This window comes from Carlito syrichta, unplaced genomic scaffold (genome assembly GCF_000164805.1).
Source record: "Carlito syrichta isolate Samal-C Ts95f unplaced genomic scaffold, Tarsius_syrichta-2.0.1 Scaffold304006, whole genome shotgun sequence".
NCBI classification, from domain to species: Eukaryota; Metazoa; Chordata; class Mammalia; order Primates; family Tarsiidae; genus Carlito; species Carlito syrichta.
Window position 1 is genome coordinate 225,874 of NW_007248102.1, and position 19,885 is coordinate 245,758.

Consider the following 19,885-nt stretch of genomic DNA (forward strand, 5'->3'; position numbering starts at 1 on the left):
GTTTGCTTTTATAATTAAATAACTTTTTCCTTTTCCCAAGTGGGAAACTATATTGTTGATGTGTTTTTTTTCCTACCTTATTCCTCCATACCTTTTTTAGTTATAAAGGTGTAATATAAGGGCCAGGCATGGTAGTGCACACTTGTAATTCCAGCACTTTAGGAAGCTGAGGCAGTAGGATTGCTTGGGCCCCGGTATTTGAAACTAGCCTGGGCAAAAAGTAAGACCCTCTTCTCTACAAAAAATTAAAAATTAGGCATTTTGATGCACACCTGTAATTCCAGCTACTTGGAAGACTTAAGAGGACCAGTTGAGCTCATGAGTTCGAAGCTGCAGTTAACTATGATCTTACCATTGTACTTCAGTCTGGGTGACAAAGTGAGACCTTATCTCTAAAAAAATGAAGAAAAAAAGCAATATAAGGAAATAATTTACAATAGAAAATGCAAATAATACAGAAAAGTAAGAAAAAGAAAAGTAAAAGTGTCCAGAAATTTCTCCTCATGCAGAGAATAAAAACTCTTGACTTTCTGGTACACATCTGCCATCGCTTCTTCTGGATCTCTGTTCTTTTGTCTCTTCCATTCATTTATTCATCCATCTGTCCCAGGAGCTGTCCATTTATTAAATTAACATTCTTTATAAATGGGATAACCTGCTGTTTTGACTCAATTGTATATGTTGAACAATTTTCTCTGCCAATATAAAGTTACACCGTGTTCTATTGGGTGGATTTAATGTTATTTTTATAAATAAGAAAGTTAATAATAAAAATTATTTAAAACAGCAATTTTATGTTGGTAATAATTCCAGTATTCTGATAAATTTCTCACCTTCAGTGCTGAACTTTTTATAATGATGGAATTTTTACTAATCATATCATTGGATGGCCTGTTAAAACAAACATTTGTTTCATCTGCATTATTCATTTATCTTAGCAGACAATTGTGAACTTAATGCAATTATACCATGTACTTCTGGTAGACAGTGAGATTTTTAATTGGAGTTTTAGAATATAAACTTAGAAAAAGTGCTTAGGAAGTTAGAGTGTAACAGCATTCTTAACAGCTTACTTACTGTAATACCTTAGGAGGTGATGGTAAAGACCCTTCCTCTCCATTCTTTCCCCACTATGCTGAAGGTAAGTGCTATGTTGTATAATCAATATTATAACACTCAGGGTTTGGGTTTCTTTGCTTTTAAGAAACTAATTGAAGAGGTGAAATGACTTTTATATAGTTTTTTCTTCTTAATCTTAAAAATGAAATGAGTGAAATACTGTATACTTTAAAAAAAGAAATTGTTGCTTTTTCATTCTTTGCTCTTTGAATATTATAAACTATGCTCTAATTCTATTATCTCTTGAATTCAAGAGGATTGATTCTTTTGAGAAGACAGACAGTATTCTTTTAGATTCTTTCAGATATTCAGAGTTTTAATTTTTTTTTTTTGAGTTGGAGTCTCACGCTGTCACCCAGACTGGAGTGCAGTGGTACACTCCCGGCCACCGCAGCCTCGACCACTGGGCTCCGGTGATCCTTCCGCTTCAGCCTTTCAAGTAGCTGGAACTACAGGAGTGCACTACCATGCCCGGCTAATTTTTGATTTATTGTAGAAATGAGGTCTCGCCAAGTTGCCTGGGTGGGTCTTGAACCCGTGGGCTCAGGCAGTCCACTCACCTCAGCGTCCCAAAGTGCTGGGATTACAGGCTGAGCCACCGAGCCCGGCCCAGAGTTTTAATTCTTAATGCCCTTGCTGTAGTGGATGCTTAGTAAATATATGTTGAATAAATTACAAATGAGTAATTTACAAATAAATTACAAATTCACCATAATGAATAAAAAACATAATTTACATATGCTTGGATTGACTCATCTGCAAGTTTGATGTACCGGTTTCTCTTTGTACCCGCTGCAGGTAGCTGCAGAACAGGACATACAAAGAGGAAGAAACTCAGGAAAGCAGAAAGGGAGGGTCAGCATCCTCATAAACCATACAAGACAGGAGAGGGAGAGCCTTCATATAAAGGCAGAATTTCTCCTTAGTATAAAGAGAATAAAAAGACTAGTCTCTGAACAGATGTATTTGGAATAGGATCTGAAGATCTGATACAGTTAGGCAGAGGAGAGCTCATCAGTAATGTAACTAATCTGTGAATGTTCCTTCTGCTTGGTTTTCAGCCCTCTTAGAATCGCTTACTGAGACATGGTGGCTATGTGCTGTATATCAGAAATTTTGCTTAGTGATCATAGCTTAGTTAGGAACTCTGTCCTCCCAAAAATTATTCTGGTTTTTTAATAATCTATAAAGATTTTCAGTAGAAAGACAATTTTGTCATGAGAATTTCTTAGTTCTTTAAATTTAACTTGGTAATTTTTTTATTAACCATTTCTGTTTTTCCCAATACGATGCTGCGTATGCCAGGAGTGTAGTCCCAAAAAGGACCAGAAAACTCCTGCGTCCATGGTGGCTTCAGCTGGCGGTCCTCCAACAAGCTCCAGCACATCTGTGGTTGCTGCAGCCAGTGCTAGCTCCGCACCATCCCAAGAAACCATCTGCCTCGATGACTCATTAGATGAAGACCTTTCTTTCCATTCACCTTCACTGGATCTGGTTTCTGAAGCTTTAGCTGTTATCAACAATGGGAACAAGGGCCCTCCAGTTGGTTCAAGGATAGGCATGACAACTACAAAGCCTCGCCCAGGACTGAGAGAAGAAAAGCTCGCAAGTATCATGAGTAAGCTGCCACTGGCCACTCCCAAAAAACTAGATTCTACTCAGACTGCACATTCTTCAAGTCTTATTGCTGGTCACACAGGACCAGTACCAAAGAAACCCCAGGATTTAGCTCATACTGGCATCTCTTCAGGCCTTATTGCTGGTTCTTCAATTCAGAACCCTAAAGTTTCTTTAGAACCTTTGCCAGCCAGGCTACTTCAGCAAGGACTGCAGAGGTCAAGCCAGATTCACGCTTCTTCCTCTTCACAGACTCACGTCTCCTCTTCTTCCCAAGCCCAAATTGCTGCCTCTTCTCATGCTCTGGGAACACCCGAGGCCCATGATGCTTCTTCGCTAACACAAGTAACAAAGGTGCACCAGCATTCAGCTGTCCAACAGAACTATGTGTCTCCATTACAAGCAACCATTAGTAAATCACAAACCAACCCAGTGGTGAAATTAAGTAATAATCCCCAACTCTCCTGCTCATCCCCACTTATTAAGACTTCAGACAAGCCACTTATTTACCGCCTTCCCTTGTCTACCCCCTCATCTGGAAATGGTTCTCAAGGGTCCCATTCCCTGGTTTCTAGGACAGCACCTAGCACCACTACCTCCAGTAACTATTTAGCCAAGGCTATGGTGTCACAAATCTCCACGCAGGGTTTCAAATCTCCCTTCACAATGGCTGCATCCCCCAAACTTGCCGCATCTCCCAAACCTGCCACGTCTCCGAAGCCCCTGCCCTCGCCTAAGCCTTCTGCCTCACCCAAGCCCCCCCTGTCAGCTAAGCCTTCAGTATCAACTAAACTTATTTCTAAATCCAACTCAACTCCCAAGCCTACTGTATCCCCAAGCTCTTCCAGTCCAAATGCACTAGTAGCCCAGAGTAGCCACTCCAGCAGTAACAACCCAGTCCATAAACAGCCTGGTGGAATTAACATCAGTAGACAGTCTCCCACCTTGAATTTGTTGTCCTCTAATCGCACTTCAGGCCTTTCGTCTACAAAAAATCTTCAGGCCCCTTCAAAGCTAACAAACTCATCATCCACTGCAACTGTTGGAAAGAATAGCTTGAGTGGAATTACAATGAATGTACCTGCCAGCAGAGGTAGCAACCTTAACTCAAGTGGAGCTAATAGGACTAGTCTATCTGGGGGAACAGGAAGTGGAATACAGGGTGCTACTAAACCGTTGTCTACTCCACATAGACCATCCTCTGCCTCAGGGTCTTCGGTAGTAACAGCCAGTGTGCAGGTATGTATGTTCTGTATGTTCATGTGATCAAGTGTAAGATTGTGTGGTCTTTTCTTGTGGGTCACTTTGATAAGTGTCTTATAACATGTGGATTGCTTATCAATAGGCTTATTGTAGCCTGTGGTCATGGAATGTTCCTGATTTTGGTATCACAGTGGCAGGCACACATGTAGACAAGGATTTTGTTGGAATGTGGATTTTTTTTTTTAATGTAACAAGAATCACACGCTCACTTTAGAATTTTGTGAAAAAACACAACTAAAGCACATATTTAAGCTATCTCTCATCAAAGTCCAGAACAGTGTAGTAACATATACTCACTTGTCTCTCTGTTTCCCTTTTTCTCCTGCCAACTTTCTTATTTTTTAATTTAAACCAGATTTAAATTAAATTCATGATTTTTTTTCATTAACCATTTATCTTCACAAATAAATTTTTTATTTTGTGGTAGTTTTGTAGTTATATGTAATTCTCTGTTTCACCATTAGTGTCAGTAGTCTTTTGATACCTTAATATGACCCTTCATGAGTTTTTAATTAAAATGCGTCCTAGCCGGGCTTGGTGGCTCAGCCTATAATCCCAGCACTTTGGGAGGCTGAGGTGAGTGGATTGCCTGAGCCCACAGGTTCGAGACCCGCCTGGGCAACTTGGTGAGACCTCATCTCTACAATAAAATCAAAGATTAGCTGGGCGTGGTAGTGCGCACCTGTAGTTCCAGCTACTTGGAAGGCTGAGGTGGAAGGATCGCCGGTGCCCAGCAGGTCGAGGCTGCAGTGGCCGGGAGCGGCCACTGCACTCCAGTCTGGGTGACAGAGTGAGACTCCAACTCAAAATTAAAAATAAAAATAAAAATGCGTCCTTCAATTAACTGGAATGCCTCACTCAAAGAGTCTTTTCAAGAAGGGTAACATGAATGGTATCTTCCCTTAGCTCATGTATATATGCTGATTTAGTTCTGTGTTGTCATACTTAAGTACGTAGAGACTTCCTGGGTCATAAAAGTTCTAACCCAAATTTTGTGAATATTGCTCCACTAACCCTTGCTTACTATTTAGGATTATAGAGAAGTCATTGAAGAAAAGTCATATAGAGGCCATTCTTTGGGGGGTGTTCCCTCTTATAAATAATGTGTTTTTTCTGCCTAAATACTAGTAAGATTTTTTCTTTTTCCTTGAAATGCAAGTGTTCCCAGATTATAGCTAGTTTATCTCATTTTGATTAATTTTGTACCTAGAATATAGTAGCACCTTCAGTCTCAGACATGGCTATACTTTTTAGCTCAAGAATATTTTATTCTATTATGTGTCTGATTGTTGTTTCTGATCTATTTATTATTGTTTTGTCGTTTTGGTTTTTTTGTTGTTGTTGCTGTTTTTTGAGTCAGAGTCTTACTCTGTCACCCAGGCTGGAATGCAGTGGCACGATCACGGCTACCACAGCTTCAACCTTCTGGGTTCCAATGATCCTTCTGCCTCAGCCTCCCGAGTAACTGGGGACTACAGGTGTGTGCCACCATGCCTGGTTAATTTTTTATTTTTGTAGACACGAGGTCTTGCTATGTTGCCTAGGCTGGTCTTGAACTCCTGGGCTCAATCTTCCTACCTCAGCCTCCCAAAGTCTGGGATTGCAAGTGTGAGCCACCATGCTCAGCTGTTTATCCTGGATTTTTTTTTTGATAACTTAATTAGTCATCTGTTTCATCTCTCTGTCTTTCATATCATCTTTTATTATCTTCATCTCTTTGCCACTTCTTTGTATTCTCATATTTTGTCAGATTTGTCTTTCACATTAATTATTTGGTTTAAAAAAAATTTTTTTCCCCCTGAAAGTACTACATGTTCACTGTAGGCAAATTTAGAAAAATGAAAATAAAAATCACCTACCTTCCCAACACTGATTATGCTGTGTGGATACTTTTTAAGACTCTTCAAGAAAGGGTGTTTTATGTAGTATTTTGTTTTGTAGCCAGTTTTTTTAAAATACCATTTTATGATGTGTGATTCTTAGGTTCTTAATTATTCTTTGAAAATGTGATTTTATTGATTTATGAAATTCTGTTGTCTAATACATTGTCTTTTTACTGTCTCCTATTTATGTAGAATAGGGAAATCTACTCAAAGCGTTTTCTCCTTGTTGTATATGGAGATTTTCTGGTGTTCAGTACAGTGGATTGGCATTCAATATACATTTAATACCTGAATCATTATTCTGCCACTAAAATAGACTTAGGAGTGACTTGATGCCAGATTTCTAATGTATAACAAATTCAATTAACTGGTACTTTATTAATTGAAATCTAGGATTAACTAATGTTTTGTCAATATAATTTTGCTTTCATGAGAAATAAGAAAATAAACAAACTGATGTTAGGGATATATATTAAAAGTTAACTGTAAAGTCTGAGAGTTAGTCACAGTACTTATTACATTATCTTTATTAAAAAGTTGACTCTCTTTAAAATTAATCTTTAATTTGATCAAAGTCATAGGTGAAAGGATCATAAATAAATGGGAGTTCCTATCCCATATCCTCCTTCTAATGTTAGCTACCTTTGACTCTGAGCTTTTTCTTCTCTATATTTTTAAATAAGAATGATAAATGGAAAATTCTTGATACTATCAATTTTATTATAAACTTGAGGTTTTTTCCTGGTTAAACATTGCTTTTTATTTTTACTTGCTTTATTTTCTTTGAATCTAAAGTTAAATCTTTCTTCATCCTTTGTCATCTCCAAAATCTGTCAGTCTGTTTTGTTCCCAGAGACCACCTGTATCTGATCATTCTATTCCCAGAAGAACCCATATACTGTCAACAAGTCATTAGTTTAATCAGCAGGAAGCTGCATGGCAAAATTTGTATTTATCAAAAGTAACTATTTTCTCCTAGTTTTCTTCCTCTTCCACATGACTTTATGATATGGAGACCCTAGTATTCCTGCCTTCATATCTGATCTGGGTTTTTTTTTTTTCCTGTCTTAATTAAATAAGGTTGTGAGCCTAAAGTTCTTTTTGTTTTAACATAGCATCTCATCAAGGTCTTACCAGCTACAGTGTGGCCTCTAGATCCCATCTGTAACTCTCCAACACTGAAACAGATTTCCTATCTATGCCTGCAAAGCATTCACCTTCTATCTAAAAAGCATCTTTGCAGAGTGAAATGATAGGACCTTTAACAAATGACAAAAGTTAAAATCTTTCTGGGTTCAAGTTATTAACTTGACCTGCTTTGTAGTTCATGACTTTCTACCCAAGGGTTTCCTCTTCTTTCTTACCCTTCCACTTACAGATTTTCTGTGAATTCTGTCTTTGCCACTTTATAATTCCAAAAGTCATTCATTCATTAAGCAAATGTTTATTGAATGTTTACTATATGCCAGGCACTCTTCTAGGTGCTGGGAAAATAGGGGTGAACAGCATATTCAGTGTCCCTGCTCTCATGGAGCATATATTCTAAGTAGGAAGATAAGCGAAACACAAGTTTTTTAAAATGTAGTAAGTGCTATGAAAAAAATAAAATTAGGATAGTATGATGAGAGTGATTGCTGCTAATGCAGATAAAGGAGTTGGAGAAGATCTCTTTGAGGAGGTAACATTTGAGCTGAGGATTGAATAAGCAGAAGCCAGCTATGTGGAGAGAAGAAGGGGAAAGCGGCGTAGGCCAGGGGGAACAGTAGGATGAGGACACTGAGGTTCAAAAGGGCCTGAAGGGAAGGTCTGCATGACTGGACTATGGGGATAGATCAGAACCATGTCATGGACCACGATAAGGACTTTGGATTGTATTCTGCATGTCAGAGGCTCTTAAACAGGGAACTGATACAGTCTGATTTACTCTTCAAAGATCACTCTGGGTTTTGTGGAGAATGGGAGACCAATGCACTCACCAAAATAAAACATGTGATTTAAAAAAAAGACAGTGTCCACCATGAGAAGACGGTTCTTTTCATGTTTTCCCCCGGGAATGAAATGTGGAGGTCCTGGAAAGTATTTTTTATGATGGGGCATTATTCTGAACTATTTACTTACTTCATGGTGACATCTTCTGTATGTGCTCAAGTGATATCAGCAGCGGAATACCCACTTCTGAAAGTTCTCTAGAGAAATTTATAAATGCGTATGTCACATTGAGATTATCTGATGTTTCAGTCAGGATTTATAAACAAGGTGGATATGGAAGTTTTTTGAAAGTATAAAATGTTAGACAATTATGACAAGGTATCTTTGTTTTATTACTAATATTCAAGTTATTTAATTTTGGAAATCATCCTAGTTTATGTTTTCCATCTATTTTAATGCTTCAGTTAGACTCCTCCAGAGAAACTGTAAAAGGTCCTCTTTAGCAGTATTTAATGTTTCTCATTAGGAGCACACTAAGCCTGCATAGAATTTTGTTGAAAAAGAAGAAATAATATTGATTAATTTTTAAATTAATACAGGATCCTTTCTGTCCTAGTTGCTTTAAGACATTATTATTTCTAACTTGATAATTTTTTCCTAAATGTACCCATTTTGTATACTGTAGTTGACACAGTAGAGGAAAAAACTGGCAAATAAGAAAAGATGTCAAGTCCAGGCATGGAGTGGTGAAGATTGTACTTAAGCATAAGAGAAAGAATGACTTTGTTGATTATGAGCTCATCTGGTCCTTTATTTTATGATCTCTGAAAACTCAGATTTCAAACTTTAGTGACTAGAAAGAATGAGACTTGGTGATAATAGTTAACAGAAGGTAGAGAACTGAGTGGAGAATATGATTTCAGTTTGAGGTATGTCAGGTTGGTGTTAGATACCCAAGTGGAATTAGTCACTAAACTCTCATATATACAAGAAGGAAATTGAGATAAGAGACCAGAACTATGGATGTAATTTCAGTAATAGCAAGCCACACATGGTGGCTCACACCTGTAATCCCAGTGCTTTGGGAGGCCAAAACGGGAGGATTGCTTGGGACCAGGAGTTTGAGACCAGCCTGAGCATCATAGGGATACCTATACCTACAAAAAATAAAAAGATTAGCTGAGTGTGGTGGCGCATGCCTGTAGTCCCAGCTACTCAGGAGGCTGAGGAAGGAGACTTGCTTGAGTCTAGGAGATTGAAGCTGTAGTGAGCTATGATGGCACCACTGCACTCCAGCCTGGGCAACAAGAGTGAGACCCAGTCTCTTAAAAAAAAAAAAAAAAAAAAAAAGTTCAGTGATAACAAAGGAGATGAGGAAGGGGAAACCATGAAAGATAGAGTGGAAGAACCAGAACAGGCGACTTTTGGAGGATAGTCTTCATTTATTGTTCAACAGTGGCTTAGGCCTGTAAGTGTATACATTGCAGTGTGGGCATATATATGTAGGAAATTTGCCTGCATTTTCTTTATATGTTAACTAAGAAACAGCCCTTTATTAATGTTTACTGGTAGAAATAATACACAGAATAAAACTAACAATAGCTAACATTTATTGTTGACTTTTTAAATATTCAAAAAATTCAGTTTTCCTGATCAAATTCGGAACTGTAAGATTTTTGACCAGGGAAATTTAACTATAAAAGAAAACTCACAGTGGCAGAAACCATTATAGGTACTAGCTGATACTGAGAAAAGTTGATTGTATCAAATCTTTGTGGTTAAATATGCATAGAAAAGAAGAAAGTCAAGTGGGAAAAGATGATTTGATTGCTATATAGAAAATTGTCCAAAAGAATTAAAGCAGCTTAAGGAGTATATTTAAGTAATTTTCTTATGAAAGCTCATCGGTGTGAGCTATTTGTGATTTAAATGTTTTTATTCATAAATATGGCATCAAGCCCAGGTGGGGCAGTGTGAAAACACTCTCAAATTTACCTTTTATCCTAGGGAGTCTGATTTCAGAGAAGTAGAGAAGTGGACACCAGCTTTCAAGGACTTAACAGGAGGCTAGAAATGTGGAAAATGGAAACTGTCGTTCAGTCAGCTTGATAACAAAAGGAAGACAAATACATTAGATTGTTCCCAGGAGTTGAGGAAGAACCAGAATAGCAACATGGTTGTAAAAAGAAATGAGGTCTGTGTGTCTGAGAAGGTGGAGGAAATGTGAAAAAGGTGCAGTACTAGAGATTTGTACAATGAAGTTTCACAAGGTAGGAGTCATGGCACAGATCAGGTGGTTGACTTTGAAGAAAGGCAGGTAAGGCTAGTGATGAGGATCATTGGCAAGGCCTCATCTCCTTAAGGTGAAGCAATGAAAGTAAAGGTACAGAGTTGTGGGCTCTGAAAGAGCAGTAGTCTAGAACACCACCTGCTGAGTTGTGCCAGGAGAGGTTGTAAGATGAAAGTGAGTGTTTCCAGAGCCCCAACAGATGCATTTCACAAGGTTGCTATTAGAGCAGGTGTAAGACATAAATCCATAAGGATATTATATAAAATAAATCAATTTAGCTTAAATACATTATTTCTTGTGTATTTTGACCCCTGGTTTCTGCACAGTCCACAGCAGGAGCGTCATTATTGGCTAATGCCTCACCTCTGACTCTCATGACATCACCTTTGTCTGTAACAAATCAAAATGTGACTCCTTTTGGGATGCTGGGTGGCCTAGTTCCAGTGACCATGCCCTTCCAGTTTCCCTTGGAGCTACTTGGCTTTGGAACGGACACAGCTGGAGTGACAACCACCTCGGGATCTACCTCAGCCGCTCTCCACCATAGCCTAACTCAGAGTAAGTGGGTTCTTCTATTTAATTGACTGTCTAGCTTGATAGAAAAGGAAACTTCACAGTTTATTCTAATTTAGGATGGTCCAGTTGGAGTTAATGAAGATTAAAGAAATACAGTTTATCTCATCTGTATATAATAAGTCAAGTTATTGGACTCTGGGATTGTATTTACGATTTTAAAAAGCCATGTATACCACATTTCTATCTTAATGACATTTATAAGAAATAGATTTGTTGGGTGATTTGCATACACATATACATTAATATATGTACATTTAAAAAATATATGTGCTATGGTTTTGAAGTCGGAGACTGCCTCCATTAGAGGAACTATTTTCAATTTTGATCTAAGAGGTCTCAGGTCTTAGTGTCAAAATGACTGACGAGTCTGTTTTCCTCTCAGATTTACTAAAGGGTTTACAGCCAGGAGCTCAGCATGCAGCAACACTTTCCCACTCACCTCTGCCTACACACTTACAACAAACATTTAACGGTAAGAAAGCCACCTGTTTCTTCTTCTTTTAATGATTTGTATAGGATATAGATATAGATTATACTTTCCTGAAAACTGTGCTTGGAATGACAAAGATTGGAAAAAGCAAATTTTCATATGACTGAATCCTCACACGCAACAAACTCCTTTTAAGAGAATGGAAATGGGTAAATAAGCTTTTCGGTCATATATGAAAAGAGCCTTTTTAAAAATGTTTATTATGTGGAAATGATGACTAAGAAGAGGATGCATGAGATAGTTAACAAAGTCATGTGTTAATGATAATAGTTTACTTTTATCGAAAGCTTACTAGGTGTCAAATAGTCTCGTGACTGCTTACAGGGATTAACTAATTTACTCCTTGCAACAAGCGTGTGAATGGTTGATGACAAATCCCGTTTTACAGATTAGGAAACCGAATCAAAGAAGTAAGCAATGTGCCCTAGATAGTTTACTAGTAAGTGTGTGATCTGAGATACAAATCCAGAAAGTCTGACTCCATGGGGCCTGTATTGTTAAACTTCTCTGCATCTTAGCAGTGATTACATTAATATCCAAACTGTATGTATTATGGCTTGCAGCCCAGTCAGATCATCTGAAGTCTGATAGTATGCAGTGAGCTCTACAGCTTCTTGCCCTTGCTAGCAGTTGACATCTATAGACTGCTGAGACTATACTAGAGCCCATTTTCAGAGCCTTTTGAGCAGAAATAATTAATTTGCTGCCCTCTTAATTTTCGAAGTTGACTGGGGCCTCACCATTCTTTTTGATCATTGCATAAAATGATCTTTGAACCAGTTTGCCATTGACCAGTGTGGAGATGAGAACTGTGTAGTCATCTTGAAACAACAGATTGTTATTAGTCCTCCAAGAGACCTAAGTGGTGAGCTGTCCCAGACTCACCCTTGAGGGAATGAGTATAAAGCCAGGGTTGTTTTAAATGTGTAACACAAAGTAGGCACAAATGTCAGCAACTCTGATCTTCCTGCACTCCTTGATGGGGTTTAAATGCTTAAAGAGAATTGCCCTGTGCCAACTGCCTGGAATGATGAGTCCAGCTGAGGATTATGTGCTCACAGGGCAGGTTGGCATGAATGTAACCACCTGTGAGAAATTAGACACGCAGGATTCTCATGACTGAAAAAGACCCCAGTTACTTGGCTCTTAAATGAACTACCTCATTGTCTGGGCAGCACCATGGTTCCAACAGGAGAAAGGAAGTATGTCTGTCATTATTTTCCAAATAATGAAGTTAAAAATGTTTTCATTTAATAAACATTTTAAAATATAAGTTACTCAATTTGAGAATCAGGCTTGGATATTTTTGAATTTCAGAACTGCCAAATTGAGCAAGCTTCTTAATTTGTTTGACCGTCACATCACTTGCTTATAAACTGAGAACAACTAGATGTTTTTAATAGACTTCTTATGAGAAATTTAATAAAAAATAACTGACTTAAAGCTTCTAGCACAGAACCTGGCACATAGTAAGAGCTTAATTAGGCCAGGCACAGGGGCTCATGCCTGTAATCCCAGCACTTTGGGCGGCTGAAGCGAGAAGATTGCCTGAGCTCAAGAATTTGAGACTAACTGGGCAGCAGAGTGAGACCTTGTCTCTATTAAAAAAAAAAGAAAGAAAGAGAGCTTAATTAATGTTAATTCTCTTAATTTTATCTAGTCTAAAACAGGGATCAATAACATTTTTCTATAAAGGCCAAATAGTAAATATTTTAGACTTTGCAGGCTGTATGCTCTCTGCATCACTACTCAACTCTACTGTTGTAGTAAAAAACAGTCATTGACAATATTTGAACAAATGAGTGTCTGGGATCCAACAAAACATATACAAACAGGCAGTGGACCAGATTTGGTTGTTGGGCTCTAATTTACCAAAACCTGGTCTAAAGAATCTCACAGTCCAGTTAATATGAGTATTTTATTTTGCTAATTAACCAAAGCTTCTTTGAGCAAAATCCCACTTAAGAAGTTCCTTGTACCTTTTGACTGGAACCTCCATCTTCCAGTAATTCGCCAAAATGACAAACGCAAAGGGAAAGAGAAGGGGTACCCAATACATATTCTCCAGGCCGTTTAGAAAGCATGAATTGTTCCTTTGACAACAGACTTGCAAGTCTACAGGAAAGGTGATATTGTAGACATTAGAGAATGGATACTGTTCAAAAAGGAATGTCCCACAAACAGGAAAGTCTACAGTGTTACCTACCCATCATGCTATTGGCATTGGCATTGTTGTTAACAAACAAGTTAAGGGCAAGATTCTTGCCAAGAGAACTAATGTATGTATTGAGCATATTAAACACTCTAAGAGTCGAGATAGCTTAGGAAAATGACCAGAAAAAGGAGGAGGACAAGGAGGCAGGCATCTGAGTTCAGCTGAAACCACTAGCCTGTCCCACCCAGAGAAGCACACTTTGTGAAAACCAGTGGAAAGGATCCTGAGCTGCTGGACCTTATTCCCTATGAATTCATGGTTTACTAGGTATAAAAAAAATAAAAGATCTCTGTACTAAAAACAAACAAAAAAGTACCATGCAGTCTGGCACGGTGTCGCATGCCCATAATCCCAGCGCTTTTGGAGGCCAAGGCCTGAGGACACATGAGGTCAGGAGTTCTAGACCAACTTGGACAACATAGCAAGGCCTTGTCTCTACAAAAAAAAAACACAAAAAACTTTAAAAATTACTTGGGCATGGTAATATGTGCCTACAGTCCCAGCTACTCAGAAGGCTAGGGTGGGAGGATCACTTGAGCCAGGAGTTTGAGGTTATACTGAGCTATGATTGCACCCCGGCACTCCAACTTGGGTGACAGAGTAAGATCTCATCTCTTAAAAAGAAACCATTGTTTCCAGGAGCAGACTTTCTTGTTACATACAACTAGGTTAGGACCAAAGCAAAGACTCAGCTAGGGTTTTTTCCCCCACTGCTAGTGTGCTACATTCATGTATATAAATAATTGGGAATTTATTATCAATTGCTATATCCTGACAATAAATTTGATTGCATTTAATAAGATTTCACTTAATGCAAATGGCCTGATCTTCTAAAGGAATAAGAAAGATGTGGTGGGGCCCTGGAAAGTGGAAATTGTGCCTTTTGGTTCTTTTATATCCTCTCATGGCATTTGACACAATTGACTAGGAGATAAATAATAAATATTTGTTGACATAATATTTATAGGACATTGAAAACCAATTGAACCTCAGTCAGTCATTAGGGATAAGAAGATCATCACTGAGTTTTCTTTTCCTTGATTTTTAAAAATCAATCTCAGTAACACTCTGTGGCATGTACGATATTAAAGGTTATCTTTTCAGAGATATCATCCACAAAAAACTAAAAGTTAATTGTTCTTTTTGCATTGTTTTTCTTATCAATTCTTTAAACATGTGATTCACATACCAATTTAACATCTCTTTTTCTTAGATGGAGGCCAAAGCAAAGGGGACACTAAATTACCACGAAAATCTCAGTGACTTCCCAGCAAATAAAGGAGATGAAACACTTGTTTGGCTGATGGAATCTACCTGATGGGAAAGTACTTATGTGGTCATAGGGCTGCTGTTTCTGTCGATGTTTACATTCTCTCGTCCCAAGCACTGTGGTGAGGAGGAAAAAGAAAAGAAAACATTACTTGAGCAAAACCAGGTGCAGGAGGAAGAAATGCTTTTGTGCAAAGTTAGTGACCTTGGTCTCTTCTCAAGAAAGACAAAGTTACCATATTAAGTGACTTGAAAGAAACTCAGTTGTCAAACCCACAAAAGTACAAATTTGATTTTTCCCCGGGGAGGCAAAGGAAGCTGAGAGGATTTGGGTAAACTCCATCCATCCTGGGGGTTGGATCTGAACACTTGTAGACATAATTGCATAATAAAAGGCAATATATCTGGAATTAGGCCAGTTTGTCAGGAGTAATGATCATGTCTGTTTGAGTAGACTATGTAGCAGATTTGCCACAAAAAAATTTAATGACTCTAAGTCTGATACAGACAGTAGCTGAAGAAATAATGTCCCCTCAAAAATCCTGAGCAAACTTGAATCTTCTCCAGTGTGTAGCAACTCCCCATGTAAATCAGTAAACTAAAAATGCTTCTAGAAAGTTACTTTAGCACAGTGATATATTTTATTAAATTATCTGAATTTTTTAAAGTCAGGAAGTTGAGCCTGTTGCTCATAACAGACAAAACCTAGGTGTCCCCTTTTTGTAAGAGGGTCAGTTTCAGCTTCCATTAGAGCAGGTACTTAACTTTTCTTCAGGTGATTTGTGCATCTGGTATTGACTGGTTAACTCTTTTTGCATTCTCGATGCTGAAGTGTGACTGTGTTCACATTTTTCTCTTGAAGAGTGGGTTCTTTATAGGGCTACTGTTTTGTTGTCCTTAGCCCTTGCAGCAGCATGAACTGTAAGTTCCCCCAACTGTAAGGTGAGGATGTCACCTCACTTCCCAACTTCCCCTTCTGTTCTTTTAACCAGTGGTACTTCAGGTGATTATTAGCTGTTGCTATAAACAGGTAGAAGCGTGTACTATGTTTCTTCACTGGTCATTCAATGGCATGAGTATAGTTTTTGAATTTTTAAGATGGTATTTTAAAGGGAGGAATTACATCAGGATAATAATCACAATGTATGTTTACTCCCTATAGCCAGTGTAGTGAAGTTGTTTGGAGCATTTGGTATCCTAAAGCTTTACTAATATTCACTCAGAGTATTGATGTGTGAGTAAACCTGCAGATAGTAGACTCCTTAGTTATTGTAGCTTCCTTATGCAGATAGCATAGTCAACAAAGGATATTAAGGGAAACGTAATTCTCTTTGGATACATTGTATTCTATTGCCTCTTGATCATTCTAGTTTTTTAAGCTTCTGAATATTTTCAAACTTTATCCAAGAATGGTGTAAGCTCCAAATGGTGTAAGTTTCATCCATTTATAATGACAGACTAACCTAAAAAAACAATATTAGAATGGCAGTAGCAAGATTTCTTGCGTGATTTTATTATCTATTACCCTATACCATTAAGTTTATTCAAATAAGAGTATTAACTAAGCCCTTTTTACAGACAAAAGTCCCAGATAGCCACAGGACTGTGAATAAATAACCACAGATCTATTCAGATCTGTATGCCTATATTTTGACTTCAAAGTCACATTGGCTTGCTTCATAGCAAAAAAGTTAATAAATAACTGAAAACTTTAGTTCCAAGAACTTGTTACGGTTAAGGGAAAAGATTACTTCAAAGAATCATTGATACAGTTTTGACTTTAAGAGTTTAGTTTTCCAACAAAACAAATACAGATGTTGTATGAACCCCAGTAGGTATTTTGGAAGGATACGGGGAGGATGTTGTAGACAGATTTGACTTGAATTCAGTGTGTTTGATTAAGGTTTGCTTGATTTCAATTACCCAATTCTTGATTTATTCCAATATAGCAGACCTCTTGCTTTTATCAAATTTGAAAAAAACAAAACAAAAGGTCTTTGCTAATACTAGGGTAAATGATGAGACTTTTCCTTTGGGAAGGTATCCTTTGTTTTATTTCTCATTACAGGAGAGAAGTCAGAGTACATATTCATCTCTCTTCCTGCTGATAATTGTACATGTTTTCATCTCTGTGTGTGAACATGTATACACATACATATATTAATATAAATGACTAATTTGAGTTAAAAAATAATTTTGATTTCTGTAATCCATCAGTTCTGAGTCATGTCATATAAAGATCACTGATGACTCTTTGTCATCATTAGAAAAGAGCAGCATAATCAGTTCTTCCCCCTGTGTCATTTTATACTAACCAGTAGAAGCATCTGAAGGCCCTTGGCTCCTAGAATATAATATGGAGATTATGTTCTGTTCTCTTTAGTATTGGACTGCTGTCAGATCCCCACCTTCAATCCTCTCCCATTTTCACAGACCACTTGCGTTCATTTCAGTCAAGACCCCCCTTTTACATTATACAGATCACCCAAGCATCCTTGCATTTCTTTGTAGATAAAGTATGATCAGAGAATTTCTCCATGTAAATACAAACCTATTTTCTTTCTAGATCATAACATTGAAAATGGTGTCCATACTTTATGGTCACCTGTCCTTACAGTTTTTATTTCTAAAAAAGCAAACATATAAATTGGTTATTTTTTAGCACAGAGACTTGTGACTCATACTGTATTTTTGCACTTAAAAATCAAATTATGTTATTTTTTAAAAAGGTGAGTAATTGGAAAGGATATCTATAGAGCAATGTGTATTTCTGAAGAGCATTAGCAACATCCAAATGTAGGATTAATCAGCACACTTAATTACATCCCACTCAGCGGGATTCTTGATTCAGGAAGATTAAGCTATTTGTTTTCAACTGTCTTATGTTTTAAATTGCCTTCACTGATATATAAGCTGTTACTGTACATACAAGTTAATCCTCAGTATTCACAAGCAATAATGGTCAGCAGAGTTGTCCTCAGAGACAGCAGTGCTGAGCCTTGGTTGGAGACTGGGAGCAAAGTGTCAAGCTCACTTAAGAGCCTCCAGAATAAATGCAAGCAATAATTTCCTTTATAAGTTGATTAGAATTCTTTTTCATATGCTTCTGAGGTCAGATGGTAACTGAAATCATGATTTTAAGACAGCCTGAAGAAGAAGGTTTTGGGAAAAGAAGTAAGGTTAATCTGTAGTCACAAAATCCTGATACTTTAAGGAAAATCAGAGAATTGTGTTAGTGCATTCTTTCATGCCCACCACCCCTTTGATGGATGTTGTTAGCCCAAATTATGTTTTTTATATCATAGACATTGAATGGGGTTTATTGCATCACCAAGGTAAAGAGAAGAACCGGGCACATACACGTTTTAGTACTGTGGGTTTGACACCTGTTTGGAAACAATTTATTGGAAATGAAATTTAACCCAGGATATTTTTTTTTCCCAAAGCAGATCTAAATTGTTTACTACCCATGACGGGTAAGGGAGGGCACCTCCAGTCTTTCTCCTCCAGTTGCCCTCTCATACACCCCTTTCCACCTCTACTTGGTTCAAGACATTTTCTGAAATGAAAATTCTACTGTTATTCAAACTGCCATTGATTATGAGAACTCTATGTCCTTTGGGATCATCTCTTAGAACTCCAGTTATCTATCATATTTGCTGCTACATTTGTAAAATGGACTTTGCCTGTATTGGTTGACTTTAATGTAATTGCAGTTCTTTATTTCTAGGAGGTTTTATTCTATAAGTTGACCCCTGTATAGAATTAGGATACTTTATTTTAGGAGTGTACCGTAAAAGCACACTGGTCCCTATATTGTTTTTATAATTTAGGTATTGAATTTGTGTTTGCTTTTTGTTTGTTGGTTTTTGTTATGTTTGTTTTTTAAGTTGGAAATAGAAGAATGAGAAAAATCTCTAATCAGGCCAAACTTGAGAACTCTCCCTGTGCTTCAGCACTATAATGTCTGCTGATGTAATGTTCTCAAAAGAGGCACTTTTACTTTCTATTGCGCATGTATGATTGTTTTTTGTTTTGTTTTTTGCTTTTGAGGGGCTTTTGTTTTTGTAACAATGACGCAGAAGAAAAGTGCAGTAGTAGATAAATGATCACAAACATGTTATGCAACTTTATTTTATAAAATTTTAAGGGGAAAAGTTTAACTCTGTAAATCATTTCTTAGCTCTGGTAAAATGCTTATATTACTCCTCTAAAACATGCTCAATTCAGGCCTTTGTCTTTGTTAAGTGCCTTTTTTTCTTTTTTTCCCCTTTTGAAACTGTTCTCAGATATCTTTAAGTACAGATTGATAAGTCAGGGGATTCAGGAGGAAGAATCTCAAACTTGCCAATGTCATGTCATGCTGTAATTCTCTTCCTCTTTATATGTATATGGATATATGTGTAAGATACATGCATACATATAAAACTATTCGCTGCTGTACCATTGCATCCTCTCCGAACACTTCCCCTTCAGTGTTTGCAAAACTTCTGCCTTGTTTATTCCATTGCTTTTAGTTGATTAAAATGAGCGGATTGGGAAATTACTTTTCACACGATGCCATTTTCCCCCTTTGAATATGTTTGTAGAAGTTAACAAAAAAGGTATATCTAGATACACATATAAGTCAGTTATTAAAAGTAAAATAAATTTAGTGGATCATTGACTGTTCCTTGATTAACCCACTGCTCTGTGCCCTTCGACCTGGCATAAGTAATATAGGAGAAAGCATTGGAATAACAAGAGTTTCTTGTGGGTCACATTGATATAAGGTTTACTATGGCAGGCAAGACTAAGCATGGGAAAGCTAGCGTTAGGATCATCATGTGGTGTCTGAATAAGTTTTGAAGGAAGTTAGCAACTTTGTCAACATTAAAAATGTACCGTATTTTCTTCTGGAAAATGATTTTTGAAGAAATCATATAGCTGCATATCTGTTAAAAGGTTAATAAACTTAGAAGTAGAAAGACTTAAGACACTGAGGAAAACACTCATATAATCTATAACATTTCGAGAGATTTTTGGTTTTCTTTTTATTTGCCAGATAATTACATTTGGTTTAATCTGATTTTATGGCTATTTAGATTTTTCCCTTAAGCAAAATAACTTAATTTTTAGTATCTAAGTATCTGTTTCTTGTTGAAAACAAATAGATGTGACATGTTAAGGGAGACTAAGTTGAACCATGCCTCAAAATCCAGTACAAATAAGTGCCCCCTTTTAAATAAACTCCA

General features: G+C 37.3%; 1 protein-coding gene across 1 annotated transcript in view; it reads left to right on the forward strand.

The window, feature by feature from the left end:
- The window catches only part of UBN2 (ubinuclein 2), a 75,476-nt gene extending 56,161 nt beyond the window's left edge, over nucleotides 1–19,315 (forward strand). Inside the window, exons 14-18 of the mRNA XM_008059367.1 lie at nucleotides 1,091–1,141; nucleotides 2,425–3,975; nucleotides 10,428–10,659; nucleotides 11,060–11,149; nucleotides 14,596–19,315. Coding sequence (XP_008057558.1) covers nucleotides 1,091–1,141; nucleotides 2,425–3,975; nucleotides 10,428–10,659; nucleotides 11,060–11,149; nucleotides 14,596–14,645 — 1,974 coding nt within the window. The 3' untranslated portion in view covers nucleotides 14,646–19,315. The remainder of the gene's footprint in view (nucleotides 1–1,090; nucleotides 1,142–2,424; nucleotides 3,976–10,427; nucleotides 10,660–11,059; nucleotides 11,150–14,595) is intronic.
- Nucleotides 19,316–19,885: the final 570 nt, after the last annotated feature.